General features: G+C 56.1%; 2 protein-coding genes across 2 annotated transcripts in view; both read left to right on the forward strand.

Annotated features, from left to right (window-relative positions):
* Window positions 1-1,596: 1,596 nt before the first annotated feature.
* ANKRD33 (ankyrin repeat domain 33) lies at window positions 1,597-5,865 on the forward strand. The gene is made up of 4 exons (XM_074935320.1): window positions 1,597-1,893; window positions 2,390-2,519; window positions 3,684-3,824; window positions 5,087-5,865. The coding sequence occupies exons 1-4, from the start codon at window positions 1,597-1,599 to the stop codon at window positions 5,863-5,865; spliced, it is 1,347 nt and encodes a 448-aa protein (XP_074791421.1).
* An 8,365-nt stretch (window positions 5,866-14,230) lies between these two features.
* Window positions 14,231-21,136, forward strand: part of ACVRL1 (activin A receptor like type 1) — a 28,091-nt gene continuing 21,185 nt past the window's right edge. The window contains exon 1 of the mRNA XM_074935136.1: window positions 14,231-14,743. The gene's annotated coding sequence lies outside the window, so the exon portion shown is untranslated. The remainder of the gene's footprint in view (window positions 14,744-21,136) is intronic.

Raw genomic sequence — 21,136 nt, forward strand, 5'->3', positions numbered from 1 at the left:
AAATGCTGGTGCAGTATTTCCAGGGATTTCCGAAGCTTCGCTGGACCAGAGCAGAGCAGCAGCATCCCCCAGCCCGCAGGGACCGGTGACAGGTGCATCAGGGAAGGGGCAGGAGACACTAATGGTCAGGTAGGCAGGAAGCTTGTACCCTCACCCCCCATCAGGGTTTTATTTCCCAGATAATACTGGAGCGGTGGGTGTCAGCCCGCTAGCTGCCAGACCTCCCCTTGCACCCTGCTTGGGACCTTGTGGCAGGGAGTGCCGTAGGCTAGTGGTGCACTGGGTAAAGAAGTGAGTCCTTCCAGCGTGCTCCAGGGTGGGTGTAGATAGGGGTGATTAGAGCAGGGGCTGCCGTGAGCCGGTCACGTACAGGGCTGGGATGCAAGGGAGGGCAGCAGAGAACCAGCGCTGCCCCCAGCCAGAGGACACTGGACTGCACGGGCCAAGGGGCGGCTCAGAGTCGGCTTCCCCTCTGCCCTCCAGGCTGGACCATGTCAGGGCTGTGCTAGTGACAGATCCAGGGCTCCCTTTGTCCCCCATTTCCCCCCACCTCACTAGAGCTCCGGGTGCCCAGAACAGTCCAGGAAACGCCGGGGCAGCTATCCCGTTACAGACAGACGGAGAAATCCCAGTAAGCTGCGTGCGGGGCTGTCGCATGTTCTGTCAACGAGTAGGGGCCCCTTCCCTGGCGAGGCCTGGGGCTTCAGACCTGGTGGTCTGGGGTCTGCGCCCCTTCCCCAGCAGGGAGGAGGCCTGGACCTGGTGATTTAATTTACCCCTTCAGTGCTGGACTCGGCCCCAGCTCTGCTGGGGAAATGGGCTTTGCAGCTGCCATGTTCTCCTGTGTGGGGATAGGATGGGGGGCAGGGAGAACCCCCCCTTCTCCTTTCTCATCAAACGGGCAAGCAGGTGCTTTCAGAGCTGGACATGTGGGGCAGCAAAGGGTCTCTGTGTCCCTAGCAGCATACGGGATGGACGCAGGACTCTGGGGCGCAGAGAGCAAGCCCCTGCAGCCGAGTAGCGGCCCAGCCTGCTGGGACCGGGGCACACGCACTCCCTCCTCGCCCGCCCCTAGCAGGAGAGGAATTTGGGTTGAGAGGCCAATGGAAGGGGCAGTTGGGGAGCGGCACAGAGGTTCCCCCCCTGCCCGGCTGGGTCCCCTCCATGGCAGGTGGCCCAGAGGCTGGGTGCTGCTCTGCACCCCCAAAGCTCCCGAGCTGCCCCAGCCCTCAGGCGATGGCTTTACGGCCAGCTCTGCACCTGGGTCGCAGCTCACGCTGCTCGGGGGCGGGGGGTCTAATCCCAGTTTGGTCTCAAGGGCGAATGGAGCCATGTGCCAAGATCAGCCTCTAGTGCCCGTCAGTCCCAGCTGCCCCTGCGAGCGGCCCAGAGAAGCCAGGGCTCCCCCCAGTCTCACCACAGAGCGACCGGCCCCTGGGCAGGGGAGGGGGGTCTGGGCCTGGCCCAGCCTCGCTGACCTGGGCTTGCATTGCAGAGTCATCACCCAGGGGAGAAGGGCACCCGGGGGCTCCTGGAGCAGGGTGGGCAGGTGGTGCTGTGCCAGGCCCTGCTCCCTCTGAATGGGCTGCATGACAGATGACAGCAGTGGAGGAGAGCGTGCTGCAGACCTGGAAGACCAGCCTGGATGCCTCGGACCCAGAGCTGCACTACGAGGAGGAGGAGGAGACGGAGGAGGCCGAGCTCTCTGACACCAGCAGCCTCCTCTCTGACGACTCCGTCTACCCCTGCTACGAGCCCGCGCCGGCCGCGGATTGTGGGCACTTGCCCACCTTCTACCAGTGCTGTGCCCGGAACAACGCCAGGCTGCTGCAGGAGATGCTGGCCTTTGGAGTGAGCCGGCAGGAGGTCACAGAGCTGGATATCAATGGGCGGGTAAGCATTCCCGTGCCGTGGGCACGGAGCCCCTTGGGGGGAGACCGGGATGACTAGCAAGAGGATTCCTAGTGAGGCGGCTGGACACAGACAGACCCCGCGGCTCCCCCTGGCTCCCAGCCCACACTCCGCACCCGTCTCCTTGCTAAGGCGGGAGCCAACCCCGTGGCTGGCCAGGTGCATCGTGGGAGGGGCAGAAAGGGCTCCCCCTGCTGGAGGCGGGATACGGGGACTAGACACACCAGTCCGGCACAGCCCGGAGGCAGGAATAGCAGACTGGATGGACCCTTGGACTGCCCTTTACCTGGAATCCTATTGGTTCCCAGCCCCGTAACTACTCTCGTGCTGCAAACCATTTTCCCATCATGCACTCTGACAGCACTGGAGAGGGTACATGAGGCCCTGCAAGAGGGGCAAGTGCCATGGGGGGGCTGGGGGCACAGTGGGGAAGACGCTAGCATTCACTGACACACTGATTCTGAATGCTCCTCCCCAGAATGGGCTCATGGTGGCCTGCTTCAAGGGCTTCGTGGACATCGTGACCCTGCTGAGCAAATGCCCCTACGTAGACATCAATCACCAGGATAATGACGGGAACACGGCACTCATGATCGCCGCCCAAGCAGGTAGGAGCTGCGGCGTGCCGGTGCTGCGGCTGCACCCAGGAGCTCCCCAGAGTACAGGGGCATGGAGCGCTCACTGAAATTAGAGGGCAGCTAAACAGGCAATGTCCAGTTATCCTGCAGCAGCGAGTTCCACAGATTATTACAGAGGCATGTTCTCAGCTACCCCAGTGATGGGAGCCTTAACAATAATGTCTCATTTCCAACTTGCTGCCCACTCCCATCCTCACGTTCTTCTCTGAGAGACAGACCTGGTTCCCAGACTAGTCGCCCATGAGAAATAACCAGAAATAACTCAATGGCAGGGGCTAGAAAACAGCCTCCTTTCTAAGCAGTGCAGCCTCACACAGCAGCTGGTCATCGCATTTTGCCTGGACACAAAAATGCAACACCCCCTTTGCGCCCACCCCCCACCCCACCCCCAGCAGAGGAACAAAAATCCCACAGAAACCATGGCTGGCATGTTTCCAGGGGCTACAGAAGTCAGAACATCCGGCCCTGCGATCAGGCCTCATTACAGTAGCAGTTTTTAAACCATGAAGTAATTTAATTCCAACGTTCAGGTTCCTACAACAATGTCCTCTTGGGTCAGAGCAGCCCCTGCCTGAGCAGTGCTGGGTAGTGGACCAGATCCTACGCTGGTGTCAATCACCATAACTCCTCTGACGTCAGTGAAGCTACAGTGATTGACACCAACTGAGGATCTGGCCCGTTACGTTGCACATTTAGGGTCTGATTCGCCTCTCCCTAAGCCAGAATAATTCTACTCACTTCAGCATGGCTACCCCCAATCTACACCCCAGGACGGGGGGAAGAGAAGCAGGATCTTACTAAGGTAAATAGGAGGGAAACATGACCCAGCTGTCACCCAGCTGTGTTCCCCGCAGTCTAGGAAGCTGCACTCTTGGATTCTTTCCTGGTTTACCTGCAGAGGGGCTGATGCGTTAACTAAGTTTTTTTGCATTTAATTTCCTAGGATTTTAAAAAGTCAAACCCATGCATGATCACTCTGGTTCACTCCCCTGTAAGCACCGCACTGGGGCCTTCATGAACACATGCCCCAGTCACACCGCTAATGCATGCAGCCTTCAGTGAGTGGGCGCTAAATACTCATTTCTTGTTATGTTCTGAAATTCTAACGCAGCTTCTCTCTCTCTGCCTGTCAAGGACACGTCACAATAGTTAACTATCTCCTGAACTACTACCCCATGCTGGAGATCGAGAGGAGGGACGTGCGGGGCCTGACGGCACTGATGAAGGCAGCAGTGCAGGGGCAGAAGGAGTGCGTCACCGCACTGCTCCTGGCAGGTGCATTGCTCTCTCGGGTGTCTCAGGGAATTGCTGGGCAAGGGCCGAGCTTAGGGGGAAAGTTTTTTGACTCATTTGAAAATCCCAGTAAAGATGAGGCCATTGTAACTTTAACATGTGTTAGCTCAGCCCCCCGCGTAGGGGTTACCTTGGCCGGCTAACTCACGTTAAAACTGACAACTGCCTCGTCTGCCCTAGGATTTTCACCTGAGTCAAATACACTTGTTTCCTAGGCTACATCTTCGCAGCCAGAAGGTGTGTTCACATGGATCGCTCTCGCCATGTAAAATCTGAGTGAGACAAGATGCTGTTTTTTACCTCAGTGTCACCAGTCAAGGTTATTCCCAGGGGAGGTATGCAGGGTTGACCTCAGCTAGCTCTTCAGGTTATGTGCACCCTGCAAAAAAAATGCTGCGGCCGTGAGTGTCAGAGCCTGGATCATAGAACCATAGACTATCAGGGTTGGAAGGGACCTCAGGAGGTATCTAGTCCAACCCCCTGCTCAAAGCAGGACCAATCCCCAACTGACTCGGGCTCAAGCTATGGGGCTAAATCAACAGTGTAGATGCTCGGGCTCAGGCTGGAGCGTGGGCTCTGAAACCCGCTGCAGAGCCCGAGTGAGGATGTCTACACTGCTTTGGGAGAGGTACCCGGGTGAGCAAGCTTTAACATAGGTAGCTTGGTACCTGTCGCAGGGAAGCCTGGACCTTGATTCTGCTCTCAGGCTGTGCCACTGGGACCTGCGCGAGCTAGCTTACAGCTAACCTGGGTGCGTCCACACTCGCTGCAATCACACCTGCAACCGCAGCATAGACGGGCCCACAACCTCTTCCCAGGTGACGGGGGTTAGAATCCCAGCCCTCGTCCCCCGCTGGGCCTTGCTCCTTGTTTTCGGCTGCCATCTAGCGCTCATTCAATGTTCCATCAGCAGATCTCAAAGCTCTTTACAAAGCTGGCCAGTCTCATTCACCCTCATTTTACAGATGGGGAAACTGAGGCAGAGTGGTGCCATGACTTGCCCGTGGTCGCTCAGCAGGCCAGTGGCCAAGCTGGGAGCGGAGCCCAGGCAAGTTCAGGGCACTATCCACTAGGTCACCCTGCCTCTTTTGTTTTGTTCTAAAAGCTTTTTCCCATCCACGAAGCCTGTGATGAAGCTGTTTGGAACAGGCCTGCTCTCGGGCTTTGACCCAAGCCACTTGCCGGTATGCAGCCAAGGGGTTCGTTTTTATAACGGGCCCTTTCTTTACCCCCTGTGGTCTCAGGAGCTGACCTGACAGCGGTGGATCCTGTCCGGGGGAAGACAGCCCGGGAGTGGGCAGGTCTGACTGGGCGCTTCGAGACCATGGTACAGATCCGGAACATCCTGCAGCGGCCCCGAGCTGAGCAGTTCAGTGACCAGTACCGGCCCGAGTGGCCGATGCTGCCCGAGTTGGTGGCCAAGGCACTGGCCACTAAATCCAGGTGCGAGAGGCTGTTGGAGAAGATCTGCTCTACCTTCAGCATCAACCTCCCCCATGACCCTGAGGCGGACGGGGTGATGGACCACATGGTCCGGATGACCACATGCCTGGCCAGCCCCTTTGTGGCTACGGCCTGCCAAACCATCTGCCCCGGAAGCCCCCCCGAGGTGGGCAAGCAGAGGCTGTCAGTGCCGGAGATCCTCAAGGAGTACACGCCGGATCCCGATGCCAAGTCCGAGCCCGGCTCATCCTCCTGCAACGGCCAGGCTGTGTCAGAGACCCGCGTCCTGGTCCCGTACCGGAGCGCCTCCGGCATGCTGAGCTTCCTCCCCCTGCGGCTACTGCGCAGGAACAGCGTCTTCCCCGGGGGCCACGTCCCCAGAATCAAACTGGTCAAGGCCACCTTCCCCCCGGCCTGCAAGGAGAAGCTGCCGCGGTCGCGGAAGAACAAGAACACGCTGGAGCTGCCCAAGTGGAAGTTCAAGGAGCTGAAGGAGGAGAGGAAGAAAGCCGCCGAGGCAGCGGAGAAGCAGAAGGCGACGATGACGAAAACGAAGACAAGCAAAGGGAAGAAGTCATAGGGGAGGGGGGTGCTCCTAGCATGGCAGCTGGCCATGCCCGGGGGCTTTGGGGTCAGGCCCCAGGGCCGCCTCAAGGACATGCTCGCCCTGTCTGCTGTTTGGGGGGCTGCCCTGCTCTGAAAGGGCATTTCACCAAGGGGCAGATCAGAGACCGGCCGGTGGGCTCAGCAGTGAGAACGAGACATAGGGAGCTTCAGACTGTGTGTGAACGATCAGCTAAACCCAACCGAGAACCCCAGCCCCAGTGCCCCGCAGGGCCCTGCCCAGCCCCAATCAACTAAACCCCACGGAGAACCCCAGTCCCAGCACCCCCCAGGGCCCTGCCCAGCCTCACTCTGTTACCCAGAACCCTCTGAGGCCCTGCCCTGCCCCAGTGCCCCAGTCTGTATACACGCCCCCCCGCCCCCGGGACCCTGCCCTGCCCCGCCCCAGTGCCCCAGTCTGTATACACGCCCCCCCGCCCCCGGGACCCTGCCCTGCCCCGCCCCAGTGCCCCAGTCTGTATACACGCCCCCCCGCCCCCGGGACCCTGCCCTGCCCCGCCCCAGTGCTCCAGTCTGTATACACGCCCCCCCGCCCCCGGGACCCTGCCCTGCCCCGCCCCAGTGCCCCAGTCTGTATACATGCCCCCCCGCCCCCGGGACCCTGCCCTGCCCCGCCCCAGTGCCCCAGTCTGTATACACGCCCCCCCGCCCCCGGGACCCTGCCCTGCCCCGCCCCAGTGCTCCAGTCTGTATACACGCCCCCCCGCCCCCGGGACCCTGCCCTGCCCCGCCCCAGTGCCCCAGTTACCCAGAACCCCCTGGGGCCCTTCCCAGGGCCCCCATTCTCTGTTACTTCCACCCAGTACCCAGGGCTGATGCCCAGAACTTGCACTTGATTTTATGACCTTCCCGGCTGTAGTCACCACTCGCTGTGCTGCGGGAACAGCTGCTCCGGCTCACACGTGACGCTCCCGCTGCCCCAGAGCCGGAAATCACTGGGAGCGACAAAACGTGGGTGGAGAAAGGCCAAAGACTTGAACTCATGTGGAGTCCGATGCTTGGCCCAAGGAGGCAGCTTCCCTGGGGCTCGGGGCGTGGGAAGGGCGAGCAGGGGATGGGGGTTCTCCATCACTTTGGTGTCGGAGATGTTTTACTTCGTGCAATGCACAAAACGTGCCGGGACATGGCTGCCTAGCAGTGGAGCTGGCAGCGTAAGGTACGAGGACATTCCTCCAGCCCTGTGCACCGGGATTCACACCCCTGCGCTGAGCCCCTTTGGGTCCTAGTGCCAGGGAGCGCCCGGCTTGTAACAGAGGAAGGAAACAATCAGGAACATTCCAGAAAGGGGTGAATTTCTGACCCCTTCCCCCTATTATTTAGGTCCTCATCTGGCTGCGATTTCACAGAACGCGACTGTTTAAATTAAACTGAAAGCGGTTGCCAGGAAATCGGCGTTGATGAGTACACCAAACCCCAGGGCTGACGACGCCTTGTGCTCTTTTCACTAGCGTCTTCCGTCCAGGGGGATCCAAGTGCTCGGTGGGTATTAAACTTCCTCACTCCAGCGTCGGCCCCCTGTTACTCATGGAGCCGCAGAGAAGTCAAGTGACTTGCCCAAGGTCATACCACCATGGCAGAGCTGGAGCGCCAGGTCCCCTTCTGTAATCATGGGACCCCACTCCCCTCCCAGAGCTGGAATGACAACCCAGGAGCCCTGACTCCCCATCCCCAGCTCCAACCACTAGCCCCACTCCCCTCCCAGAGCTGGGAACCTAGGACACCTATTGAGCCTAGGCTCCAGAGTCACTTCACCGTACGGTGGGAATGCAGCCACCTCTGGGGAGCAGCACAGCGCAACAGCTCGAGGCAGGGTGACGTCACACCCAGTTCAAACTGCAGAGGGCACAGACTGCAATGGTGGCAACTGGGAAGCAGCCAGGAGAGCCCAGAGCCCGCACGGGGAGCCGGGGGATCTTCCCAGAGCACAGTCACCGTGCTGAGAGGTGGCAGCTGCCGCAGCAGGGCCCGCAGTGCAGGAGCAGGACATGGGCTTCTCAACCGTTTTCTTTCCCACCCCCCCAACATGCTATAAAACCACCCGGGCCACAACAACGGGTTTCATGCAGAGCCAGTAGATGAAAAGCCAGGGCTGGCCGCAAGGGGTAGCCAGCAGGGCCGTTGTCTGGGGCCCCACACCCCACGGGGCACCGTGAAGCTAAGCTGTTCGGGCTTCGGCTTCCGCCTCGGATGGCGGGGCTCAGGCGGGGCCTTTCCGCCCTGGGCCCCAGCGAGTCCAACGCCGGCGCTGCTCTCCGGGTTGTTTTGGCAGACCCCCTGAAACCTGCCCACGGCCTCGCTGAGAACCGGGGCTCTCCTGAATCACCTGCCATGGGGTGAGACAGCCGACCAGCTTAGCTCCACCCGCCGCAGTAACCCTGTCAGCGCATTCCTGAGGCAGGAGCAGGGCAGGGTCAGCAAGCTGGTGCTTAATGGGAGTGCAACGGCAGCTCCTCTGAGCATCCAGCTGCAGCAGACCCACACGGGTCCCTGCGCCCCATGCCCCATGCCACCAAGCTCTGGCAGGAACAGCACCCGGAGGGCACTCGCGCTGGCTCCAGCCTCGTGGCATGGCCAGGTTAAGGGAGCGGGGATGTGCTGTGCTTGGCACATTGCCCCCTACATACAGCGCCTGGCTCAAGGTGGGATGTGAACACGCCTCCCGCCACCCGGGCCAGGCCAGGAGTGGAGAGGGGACGGAGGTTCCTGCTGTGGGGTCCTGGCTGAGATCAGATGCTGTGCAGTTACCCAGGATCGCCCCTCTCTTGGACTCTCCCCAAAACGGAGTTCAGTTAAAATGAACCAACAGCCACAGTCTGGGCCATGAGCAGCAGAACGGAGAGGATTGGGCAGCCCCAAGAACAGGAAGGGGATGGGAAAATCAATACACTCCACCTCCTGGAGCAGCGCTCAGAGTCCCCCGCCCTAGATGGAGGTGGGCAATGCTTTTCCCCAGCAAGTCAGACTTCTGGTGTGGCCGGTGGGATAAATTCCCACCCCTCTGCAGCCTGGATTTAGCTGGCTTAATCCCATTGAGCTGTGCCCTAATGCTAGATCACATATGGGACAAAGCCCCACGGCTGGAGCCACCCTGGCAGGGTCTCTAAGGAGCCTGGCCTCTTGGGGTCTGAAACAGACACAAGCTGAAAGGAACTGGGGGTTTCCCTGCAGGCACCCATGTGGATCACCGGCACTGACCCAGCCGGCTGCTCTGGGCCCACTCCCACACCTCCCAGAGGCGGGTCTGCTCCTATTTGCAGATCAGGAGGCACAGGAACATAGGTGAAGTGTAGGTAGCTCATCCAAGGTCACATGGCAACTCTGCAGCACATTGGAACCTGCTCTAATAACCAGAGCCTACTCCCCCCGCAGGCTCCCAGCCCCCTGCTCCTGGGAACAGAACCCAGGAGTCCTGGCTTTGTCTCCTCCCGCAACCATTTATGTTGCAATTGAGGCCGGCAGGCCCCGGTCGCGTTACACAACATGCCGAAACGCATCCAGTTGGAGCTGTCTAGTCACATCTCGTCCACTGAGCTGCAGGTAAAATATGGCGTCTTCACAACTCGCCCGTCTCCGCGCGCACCTGCTGATCCCGCAGCAGGAGCCACTCTGTGCTCTGGGACCCTGGAGATGGGCACGTGCAAGCTGAGAGACGGAAGCAACGGCACGGTAAAAGATTGTCTGTCGTCTAGAGACGCATAATAAAGCCGGGTTACTGCATTGTACACCAAAGGGCCAAAGAGCCATCGAGTGGACTCACGGGACCCTTTGGGCTCAGACCTAGCGACGTGAGAGCAGCGGGCCCAGACTAACCTGCAGCTCCATGCCCAGCACCTTGCAGCGGTTACTGGGTTTGGCTCTTGAGCTAGAACGTTACCTCAGGGCAGGGCTGGCTCAGAGACAGACAGGCAGTGTCCGGGCTGCAGCAAGGCCAGGAACTCAGCCCGCCCTGCTGAGCCTTGGCTTCAAGTAAAGCATGTTGCTGCCTTTCCATTTACACCGGGGTTGTCCCACCCACAACACAGCAGCTCCCAGCCATTCTTGGGGGAGGGTTAAAAGGCCAGGTGCTCAGAGCACTGTGGGCCTGGATGTATAATAACCTTTGATTTGGGGGGCTGGGTCTTGTTTTGCTGGGTTCTGTGCAGGCTGTCTCTGCCCTGAGGCGTTTATACCCTAAGATCCCTAGGGTCCCGTGTCCCCCTGGCTGCTCCTGCCTCCCTCACTAAAATAGCCCCTTGCGGGTTCAGTTGCTGGTTTTGTGTATTGCTGCTGTGTGGATGCTACACAGCTGCTGAGTTCCTCCCCAGAGGTGGCTGCCTGTCAGTGATGGGACAGGGGTGTCCTGAGGCTCTAACTGACCTCTGGTGCAGCAGCGTTTTGGAGGGACAGGCCTACAGACACGGGAAGCGCGGCTCACGCTGCTCCCTTCCTCCCTTGGCTAATGCTCAGGTTCCTCCCCGTGCTGTGCCAGCTCGCGGGTTCCGCACGCATATGGGCTGGGGGCGGACGGCACATGGAGCAGGCGAGTAACTGCCCTGCACACGCCGCTAGCCTTGTTCTGCCGGCGGGCGGGGGCGGGAGCGCAAGGCACCAGCGAGGACAGGCGCGCCTGGGGGATGCTTGGATTTTTGCGGCACAAAGCACAAGTGCTGCCTTTGTAAGAGCCAGAAGGGGAATTTATCGGGCTTTGGGGGTGATTGTAACCGTGAACTGACGAGTGTGTGCGTGCATCTCTGCTTTCCACTGCTCCAGTGTGTGTCCCAGTCCCCATGCTTCTACCAGCTGAGGGAGAGTCTCCAAACGAGAGGCTGGTTTTGGAGGCAGAGGGTAGCAGAAATCTTGCACCGAGGCCCTGGCCTGCTGCAGTTTCCAGCCTGGCATTGCATGCTCACGATGCTTTCCTGGGAACGGTTGTCGTATTTTTGCTTTAGTTTAGTTTGTGGACTTCTCAGTTGGCAGATCTGGAGTTGCCGGGCCCCGGCTGCCGGGATGAAGGGCTGTGTTGAGGGTTGGTTTCCTGGAGGCTGCGTGCTGTAGCGTTAGAGACATGGCCTCACCCTCAGGCTTCCTGGGTTGTGTTCATGGCTCTGAGAATCAATACAATCTCGGGGTTGCAGCCCTGGCTTGAGTGCCTGCTCTGGGAGGAGAGCGTGTCTTAGGGCTTGTCTCCACTAGGGAGAAAGGTGGGTTTTCAGTGTGTGTGTTAGAACTGGAATGGTTCGAGTAGGAGATGTCAACAGAACCCAGAAGTCCTGCACCCAATCTCTGCTGATGTTGGTGACCACTGAAACAAGCAGCCCCCCTGTGCCTCAGTTTCCCCATCTTGTACTGTGGAGATGATTACCTACAGCATGGGGATTCTGAGGATTAACTCAAGGGTATCTGAAGTGCTTTGACATCTTCAGAGGCATGGCGTATTGTCCCACAGTCTTTTGCCGCTGCTGCCTTTCTCTTTGCAATGCCAGGAACCTGCTGCCTCTGTTCCCATGTTCCAAACATCTGTTTCACAACCCTCAGCCCCTTAAACCCAGCAGGAGCACCTCAGAAGTCTGTCCAGCCTGGCACCCGTTTGTCTCTGACAGCCACTTCAAAGGAAGCATAAAACCCCATATCTGTGCAGTGCTACACCGACTGTGTGTCACGGGCTCTGTCGGGCTAATGCCCCGCGGAGATTCTCCTTTCGCCCAGGTGGCAGGGGCCTGTGATTTCTGTGCAGGATGCTCGGAGCTCTAGTCTCACTACGGCAGTGTCTGAGTGGCCATGTCAGCAACTTGAGGACAACTGAGGGGCTCCCGGGCAGCTGGTTCCACGCATGCCTCTGTCCCATGGCAGTGCTGGGCGCTGGACTGTCTATGGCTGTGGACACATTGGTCCGATGCCTTGGAAGAGGGGTTTTTTGATATTCCTCCGGCAAACAATGAGTTAACGAGCCCCCCCCCCTTCCCCCAAACTCGGCCTTTTTAAAAAATAAACCAGTGGAGCTAATATAAGAGCCAAGCTCCTCTCTCCTGCGTGTAGGAGGCGGGTCAGCTCCAGCGTCTGGCTGGTTAGACCCGGAGTTAAGAATTCCTTCCTAAAGGCGCCCAGACTGTGCGGTCCTTTCTCACTGTCTGAACCTTCCCACCCCATTCCCTTTGGGGCTTCTCGCCAGAGGCCCTCAGTTCTGCAGAAGCTGACGCATGTGCTTCCCGCTAGCCAGCCAGCCGTCCCAGCGACCTCCTTGGGGCCGCCTGAGCGCTCCCAGCTGAGCGGAGGGGTGGCAGAACACGCCTGCCCTGGGACAGGAGCGAGCCAGGAACAACCCGGGGTGCCGAATCCCCATCAGGCCGCTGGGGTTTCAGAGCCGGAACAAAGCTCGTTCATGTGCTTAGGGAATCGGGGGCTGTGAAGGCAGGCTCCCTGCATGCCCAGCCGTCCTTTCCGCCTCAGCGCAGCAGCTGCCCCCTCCGAATCAGACTGAAACTGTTTATTTCCCAGTCCAGGGACTCGGGCTCCACAAAATCTACCCCCCTTCCCCTCCCCCAACCTGCAATGGGACTGAAAGCTCCCCCTGGTTAAAACAGGCAAGAAACTTTCACAGGCACGGTTTAAAATTTGGGCCCTTTATGTTTCATTCCAGTTTTTTAAACCTGCTGTTTACGTCACATGTAGGGTTGCCAACCCTCCCGGCTTTGCCGGGAGCCTACCGAAATCGGCACCCATCTCCCAGTAGCTATTGAAAGCAATCTGGGAGATTTTACTAGGTCCAATATAACTAATAACATTACGTCATGTTGGGGGGGAATCTCCCGGAATAGCTTCAGCAATCGGTAAAAATTAGGGGCCAGGGGCCACACAATTGATGCATCGAAGTTTTAGTGATGTGGGTCTAAGTGCAGGACACCTGGGCTCTGTTCCTAGTTCTGGGAGCAATTAAGGTCTAGTGGTTACAGCAGGCAACGGGGAGGCAGGATGCCTGGGTTCTATTCCCAGCTCTGGGAGTGGTTGTAGGGGAGGCCTGAGAGCGAGGATCTAATGGCATGTAGTTTGCAGAGAAGCATCTTTAACTCAGATTTAACGGTGTGCGCCCAGGACGCTGCTGTGGAGGTCACGTCTCTTCGCTGAAGTTAAGGAGAGCAGCGTGGGACCCGGTGACTTCATTACAAAGCAGGATGTGATGCCAGTCCAGGTGCAGCTGGCCCCCTGCTCCTTCCCCAAATGGAGGAGTTAAAAGGCCAGGAAGAAGTAGCATGCCGGAGGCCTGAGGCTGGAGGAGAGCTCCCTGAATGGGAGAGAGGAAGAGGGAGAATCAGCTGACTGTGAGAATGACCCAGAAGAATGAATTAAAAAAGGCGAAAGGGGAAGTGCTGTTTCCGGTCCCCAGAGAGCCCTGCCAGCCATGCCAGCCAGCCTCACAAGTCTGTCTCTGCAGGGAAGCTCCAGAGGCATTTGCGGTTAGGCCGGAAGTAACCCTCTCTCCTCCCCCTGTGGGAATTTGAACACCAGGGTTAACACCCAACTCTTGCAAAAAGGGCTCTGGGGCCTTTGGGACCAGGAGATGGCATCCCATGTGAAAGACAGCCCCCAGCAGTAACAGTGTCTGTTAGCATCCAGCTGGGGGCAGCATGCTCTCAAAGGGCAGAGAACCTGCAGCTCCGCGCGCCCTAGCACTGCTCTGGGGCTCTGGGCGAGCACCCGAGCACCTTTGAGTAGCACAGCGCCCCCTAGGGATCATTGGGGTGAGCACTGATGGTGAGGGCAGAGCGCCCCCTACGGAGTCACTTGCATCACTCCCTGCCGCACAGCAGCCCCAGTGCCGCCCTGGGGCACTGGGGTCAGCACAGACTGAAAGGAGCGGGGCTCCTTCCCAACTAGTCGGTACTAACAAGTTCCTCAATTGCTTCCCAGCCCCACACACTGGTCGCCCCTACACTGGCCCCACCTGAGCTACCAGCATGGCTCCCGGAATGTCTCTCGTCTGCTCCTACTCCGGCCCAGTAAACTGAGGCAGCTTGACGGCTGCCAAACCCCTAGGCCCGGGCTGCTCTGTGAGGAGACTGTGAGGAGGCTGCATTTCCCTTTGTCCAGACATGGGTTTGGTGGGAGCCTGAGGAAGAGCCAGGAACACCGCCCACCCGCACACCCTGGCGTGGGGGATTGTTTGGACGGGGACTGGGCGGGCGGGAGAACAATCGGGATGGAGCAGGGGCCCGGTGTGTGCAGGAGGAAGGGAGCTAGGCTGTGGCTGTATGCTCAGCAATAGGAAATGCTTTATTAGCTGGGAGTGGTGGAGAAAAGCCAGGCAGGAAGAGGCAGTAATAAGAAACATTTTTTGACTTCTCCCACATCCAGAGCTCAGAGATCTTGCCAAACTGCTGCGTTTGGAAAACAGGGGGAGAGCCCCCGGGACTGGGGAGGGAACCTAGATGCACACACCCCTCTCCCCGGCTGGGACAGGCAACCACGGCTGGAACTAACACCGGAGCCAAAGCTCTGCCCTGCCAGTATCCCTTTGCGAATCTAGGGAGGTTGGTGTGTGGGCTGGGGAGAATGGAGGCTGACCCATGAATCTGCTTCAGGCTGGAGCTTGCAGCGCAGTGGGGAGCTGCCTGGGCTGAGCTAGGAAACTGTCTGTCGCAGCCCGGGATCCAGATACTGCAACCAAAGGAGAGTCGCCTCTGGCCCTGGGAAAGGGTCCCCACAGCCCCGCTGGCAGCAGACGCAGAGCCGGAGACAGGACGCCCAGACTTGGGTCTGGCAGGGTTCCTTTCCGCCTCCAGAGGCTCTGCAGAGCCCGCCCGCTCACAAGCAGCCTCTCCTCGGGGCCGGTGCTGTCAATGAGAGGGGGAAAGCCGTAGGTGAGTTGGAATGAGCTGCTCCCTCTGTGGGTGTCGGGATGTTTCTTAGGCTGCTGCCCAAAGCAGAAAGCGCGCTACCAGAGATCTCGTCATGGGCCCGCTCCTCAGTTAGTGGCCTAGCCCTGATCTCACTGGGGCGCCTCTGGCTTACAGCAGCTGAGACTCTGGCCCCGTATTTGTAACTCCTCACCCCCTCTGTTCTGTTCCTGATTTGCCCCCTCTGTGACACATTGGAGCAGACGGTTCTTTGGGTCCCCCTTTCACAGCAAGGGGAGTCCCTCTCCTCTTAAGACTCTGATCTCCCTCAGATCTCACCACTTGCCGCTGAGAACCACTCCATTGCTTGAATGTAAAGCGGAGTAACCGTACTGAAGCCAGCAGAATTTGCTCCTGATTTATGCTTGCGCAACTGAGATTAGAATCTGGGTTTACCTCAATTGCAGTTAGTGGGATGACTCTGGATTTGCACAAGGGTAACTGAAGTCAGAATCTGGCCTTGTGCCCCCTTTCAGAAGATGAAACAATATGTAAACTATAATTATATAATGTGCAATGGGTCTAGTGCTGGACAAGTAGTGCAATAAAATCGGCTGCCTTACTGGAGAATTGGAGAGTAGCAAATGTTTTGCAGATTTTTCTAAAAGGCGCTGGGGAAATGTAGTAAATTGCAGACTAGAGACTGGTAAATTAGCTGAAATGATGGAATTAACGATATGATAGGGTCAAAGTAGCACGGCTTCTGAAAAGGAAAACCACGTTCACCAATCTATTCAAATTCTCTACCGTTTTCTGTAACAGAACAGATAAAGGAGAACAAGTGGACACAATTAGTTTAGACTTTCAAAAAGGCCTTTTACAAAGTTCCTCATAAGAGGTTGCTGAAGGCGCTAAGTAGTCCAGATATCCGAGGCAAAGGGCTATCTCGGGTCAGGAACTAGGTAAGAGATAGAAAACAGATTATGAAGAAATGGTCAATTTCATCACCACCGAAAGTTAACAGCAGGAGCTGTGCTGGGGCTGATATTAATGAATGATCCGGAAAAGAAGAGGAGCAGGGAGGAAGCAAAATTTGCAGATAACACAAAACGATGTTGGTTTGCCAAGACTGTGGAACGTCAGAGGGCCCAAACAAGTTAAGGGGAACATGGTGGGAAATGAAATTCAGCGTGGAATGGAACCCCGTGAATGGCTCCTTCGCTGCGCAGAATGACTAAAGTGCTCAGGAGAAGGAGCCAGGTAGCTCGGCCTTAGCTCGATGTGCTGCGCCAGCGGAGAAAGCCAATGCAGGGTTGGGGTGCGGAAGGAACGGGTGGGGAGCATTCTGCTGCTCTCCTGTAGCTCAGCAGGGTTCTCAGGCCTGGAATGGGGTGTTCGGCTCTAACACACACTCACACCCCAGGAGGGGGTCAGAGATGCTTCACAGGATTTGTTTGTTACTGTTTCTAAAAAGCTTCCAGGCTAGAAAAAAAAACCTAAACCCTTGCTGTTCTCGGCACAAACAGAAAATCAACCTCACCCTCCTGTTTCTCTAACACACAGAATTTGAGAGAAAATAAACACGTGGGTGGGGAGGGGGCGTCTGGGCTGAATTTTTTTTAAATAACAAAACCTGTTTCTCTGGTTTTTAATGTAGCAACTACCTCGAGCGCAGGGTAGCACAAAGCCCATGCTGTGCAATGCGGCTGCTCGAGGCATCTGCTGGCTCTGAGCACGTTGCACCAGGCATGCCAAGGTCCCCGGAGCAAGCTTTGGAAGGCTCCAAGGCTCAGTTCGGCTCCGAAATGGGACTGAAGGAGACCCTTGAGCCAAGCAAATCTGATCTCGGGCTCCCAGCTCTACATTTTCTCTAGCCCTAGAAATAACAGCATGTTCCCGGGATCAGACCACTGGTCAGCTCCTGAACGCTTCAGTGGCAGAAGATGTCACTGCCCAGTGCACCTGGCCAATTCTGTACTGATGGGGGAGGGGAATCTCCGTAGCTCTCCCAATTTAGGTTCAAAGCCCATTGAAGTAAAATTTCGATCTAGCAACCCATGGCCTGGTTTGTAGAGGACTGTGAGTGCCCACAGCTGCCTCTGACCTCAAGGGGAACTTCAGCACCTCTGACAACCAGCCTAGAGCGGCAGTGTCCTGGAAACTGCCTAAATCTGCTGCCTCCCCAGGCAGGAATAGCGCTTGCTGCTGGCAGTGTGCTCGTGTGCCCTGGGAGGGGAGGGGGGCGTCTGTACAGCTGCTGGTTCTCAGGGAACAAAAATAAGGAACCAGGTCATGAGATGCATCCTGGCACTCAAAAACCAAAAAAGGCTTTTCTGCACGTGGTTTGCTGGGCACAACTCCTAGATCTCTCCCATGCGAGCGTGTGACTGTGCGAACCATGGTGATAATTTCGTTGATTATTCTCTTTCTTGGTTTGAGAGTAACAGCCGTGTTAGTCTGTATTCGCAAAAAGAAAAGGAGTACTTGTGGCACAAGATAAACTGGTTAGTCTCTAAGGTGCCACAAGTCCTCCTTTTCTTTCTTGGTTTGGTTTCATGTCAGCTAGTTAAACTGTTCTCCAGTGTGAACCAAGCAGCATGAAGGGACCTGGTACCTAGGGCAGGGTGTTGGGAAGAGGAGAAGGGCTTAGGTCTCAATCTTCAAAAGTATCCTCTGGGGTCTGATTCTCAGAGGTGCTGGGCTCTGGGGAAATATAGTAAATTGCAGACTAGAGACTGGTAAATTAGCTGAAATGATGGAATTAACGATATGATAGGGTCAAAGTAGCACGGCTTCTGAAAAGGAAAACCACGTTCACCAATCTATTCAAATTCTCTACCGTTTTCTATAACAGAACAGATAAAGGAGAACAAGTGGACACAATTAGTTTAGACTTTCAAAAAGGCCTTTTACAAAGTTCCTCATAAGAGGTTGCTGAAGGCGCTAACTAGTCCAGATATCCGAGGCAAAGGGCTATCTCGGGTCAGGAACTAGGTAAGAGATAGAAAACAGATTATGAAGAAATGGTCAATTTCATCACCACCGAAAGTTGACAGCATGCAAAGCTTCTTCTATTTAGCATGACTGAAAGGTGGTCAGCATACCCTTCAGTTTTAACCAGGTCTGTGGTTAATGGTAGCCATTAATGGTAGCTTTACTGCTCCCAGTGACTTCAACTGAAGTTATGGGCGCTCTGCACCTCTGAAAATCAGACCCAAGATCACGGTCCCCAAAACTGAAGCTTCCAAACTCCATGGCCCCCTTGGAAAACATTGGTCTTGTTCTGTGCCTACACTGCGATGAAAGGCCTGCAGCACAGCCGGGGCTGGCTGGGCCAGCTGACTCGGGGTTCTGGGCTGTCAAACTGCAGTGTCGCTTTCCAGGCTCGGGCTGGAGCCCAGGCTCTGAGACCCTGCGAGGACGGAGCATCTGCACACCTATTCTTAGCCCTGCAGCCCCCCCCCCCCCCATGAGCCCGAGTCAGCTGAGCTGGGTTTGAGATTCAGCGCGGTGGGTTTTTTATCGCAGTGAGGCAGTGCCCTCTGGGGACAATTCATGGCTGCTCTGGACGGTTAGCTACACAAGCGCAAGGGGCTGTCTTTCTGATATTCGGAGCCCTGCTTTGCACAGCCGTGGATTGCTGCAGGAGGCGCCAGGCATGAATGTCTCGAGCCCAGGGAGCTGGTTTGAATCCAGCCCAGCGCAATGGGACCAGAACGTAGTTACTGCTTGGGGGGGTCTGTGCATCAGGAGTTTGGTGGGGCTTGATCTAGTTTCTTCCGGACACGTGTCCACAGCCCAGAAACCACCATCATGAAAGGCACTTGCTGGCAGCCTCAGCAGATGGACCAAGGCCTGAATGGGCCACCAAGATTGAACCTTTGCATGCTCAGATGGTCCTGCCAAGGCACCATTAGGGCTTATTGGTGGAGCAGTGGAGGAGGGGAGCCTACAAGCACGGTCACTGGGCCTGTGTAGAGAGGATCTCGGGGCTTTCTCTCTGATGCCTTTCACCAGCACTAAACGCACTCCAGAGTGTATTAAGACCGGATTTGTGCTGAGTAGAGAGCGGGGTTGGCCTTACCGCTGCAGTGGCATCCTGGGCTGGCACGCTGCTTGCAAGAGGAGGCTGTGGGGCCAAGGGGGTCAAGGAAAGACAGCGACACATCTGCAAGCATTCATCGCCCTGCTTCCTTGTATGCTCTGCGCCAGAGTGGCCTGTGGGGAATTGCCGCTCCGAGTGCACTTCCATTTTCAAAGAAATGTTAACTGTGCATTCTCCACCCACGTTCTTAATAGAAGCATCTTGGATAGGTCATTACATCGGCCTGCTTTCTTATGTGATTATGTAGGACACCGTAGCATAACATCTTAAATGCTTGGCATGCTGTTGCATTATAAATCATATCAATAGCATATGCGGGGAAGAGGTGGAATTAAAGTTGCTTTAACTCTGATTATCCCCACACAGGTTCTTGGCTGGTGTAAACTGATGTAGCTCTGTTTATTTCACTGGAGCTATTCCGATTTACAGAAGCTGAGAATCTGGTCCCACTATTTATTTATTTGTGGTTCAAAGGGTTACAGACAAGATACGGTTGCCTTGCTTCTTTTGCCCTGAGCAGCTTGCCAATACGTGGCGCCTTGCCTAGTTGTTTCCATTAGAGAAGAAATTGATGATACAAGTCAGGTATTTCTCTGGCGTAATCCTGTTTATTTACAGTGAATGAACACAGGGTCCTATTTCCCAAAACACAGAAGGAAAAAAGAGCAGGAAGTTTCCTTAGAATTTCCAAGCCAGCTTCTCCAGCCAGTCCTGTGCCCCAAGGAGTTCTGTCTCTCTGTCTCACAACTGTTTCTCATGCTGTCTGCTGGTTTTCTGGACTCTCTGCTTCTCTCACATGTCAAAAAATCCTTTAGCCCCTGCATTTTCAGTCTGTCATAGAGAAACCCCATTTATTCTCCCTGGGTTCCTTCTTGATCAAGCTTTGCCATGCAGCCCAGTGACTTGGGTGGTGGCTTCTATTGTGTCCAACTATCACTACATAAAAGGGACTTCATTTCTTGCATTTAGCGTGAATGAAAGGTGGTCAGCACACCCTTCAGGTTTAACCAGGTCTGTGATTCATGGTAGCCATCAACCCTTCCAGGGAAACAACAATTGTTAAAAATTCTTCTTCCCTGTGTTACTAACTCTCAGGGCTATTAAAACTGAAAGGACTTGAAACTTCTAATTGATTTTCCACCACTGATGCTGCCATCTGTTGGACCCTTTTGTGCTTCAGTTGGCTTGGGATGGGGATATTGCTCCAGGGCAGACACTTTCATTCGGTTCCCCATGCTTGCAGGATAGTCTGCAGGGTGACATTCAAGCATTTCAGTGCACTGGGTTTTGGTGCTTGGATCCAGGGGGTTGATTCTAGAAATAATCCAGAGAGGAAGTTCGGCTCTAAGAATCGGGTCTTGCCACTTTTTTCACCAGTCTTGTAATATTTAGGGTGAAATCCTGGCTCCATTGACTACAATGGCAAAAATCCTATTGACTTTAGTGGGGGCCAAGATTTCACGTTGAGCCCCTGCTCTGAGAGGAGACTGATGATGCGGGAGTCTCAACTTCCAATTAAAATGAAAAAAGTACATTTCTAGCCCGCATGATTGCAGAGAAAAGCCTGGAAATGTGTCTCAAGTGCCCCCCTAAGGGATCACAAACCAGAAGGTAACGAGCCTCAAGTACAGTAACTTTGAAAATCGTACAATCTGTAAGCCAGTCTCGTAATATGTTGGGGCCTGACTCCTGATTCTGGAGCTGTTGGGATCGGTGATGCTGACTTCTCTGCTAGGCTCTCTGTCCCGAGTCCTGCACTTGGTTCTGAGTTGAGGGGCCATAGTACCAGCCGGCACAGAGACACTGAGGCCGTGGTGTGGAGACCTAATGAGGTGAGCAAACGACAGAGAACATGTGAATGGTGAGTCACTAGTGCAGAGGGTGCAGGAAATTAAATCTCAGTTTCTGGAGCAGAAGCTTCCTTCTAGAAGCAGCTGTTTGGAAAGCAGCAGAATAAAGTGAGTTCTCAGCAGTTCTCAGGACCCCCTCCTCCCCCCTGCAGACTGTGTTTCTGATACTGATGAGAACCAGAGAGCTCAGGCTTGGGTCATGAGGCTACTTGTGACAGAGATGGTTTGGGTCTCTGGAGCAATGTTACAACATCCAGGCTGTGGTGCTTACAGAACCCGTGAGCCATCTGTGTTAGCGTGTGAGAGAGCGGGAAAGAGGACGAAGGGGGGGGGGATAGAGTTGGGGGAAGGGGGGGAAGGGATCAGAGAACACAGAAGAGGAGAGAAGGGAGGAAGAAAGAGTAGGGACAAAAAGGAAGGAAGGAAGGAGATCAATAGCGTACGGCTCATCGGCATCTGCCA

Source organism: Natator depressus, chromosome 20 (genome assembly GCF_965152275.1).
Source record: "Natator depressus isolate rNatDep1 chromosome 20, rNatDep2.hap1, whole genome shotgun sequence".
NCBI classification, from domain to species: domain Eukaryota; kingdom Metazoa; phylum Chordata; order Testudines; family Cheloniidae; genus Natator; species Natator depressus.

Excerpts from the sequence above, each read along its gene's own strand:
- ANKRD33 (XM_074935320.1), top strand. The coding sequence starts at position 1,597 with ATGACAGCAGTGGAGGAGAGCGTGCTGCAGACCTGGAAGACCAGCCTG. Across the intron at positions 1,894-2,389 it reads AGCTGGATATCAATGGGCGG|AATGGGCTCATGGTGGCCTG; the intron begins GTAAGCATTCCC and ends GCTCCTCCCCAG. Across the intron at positions 2,520-3,683 it reads CATGATCGCCGCCCAAGCAG|GACACGTCACAATAGTTAAC; the intron begins GTAGGAGCTGCG and ends CTGCCTGTCAAG.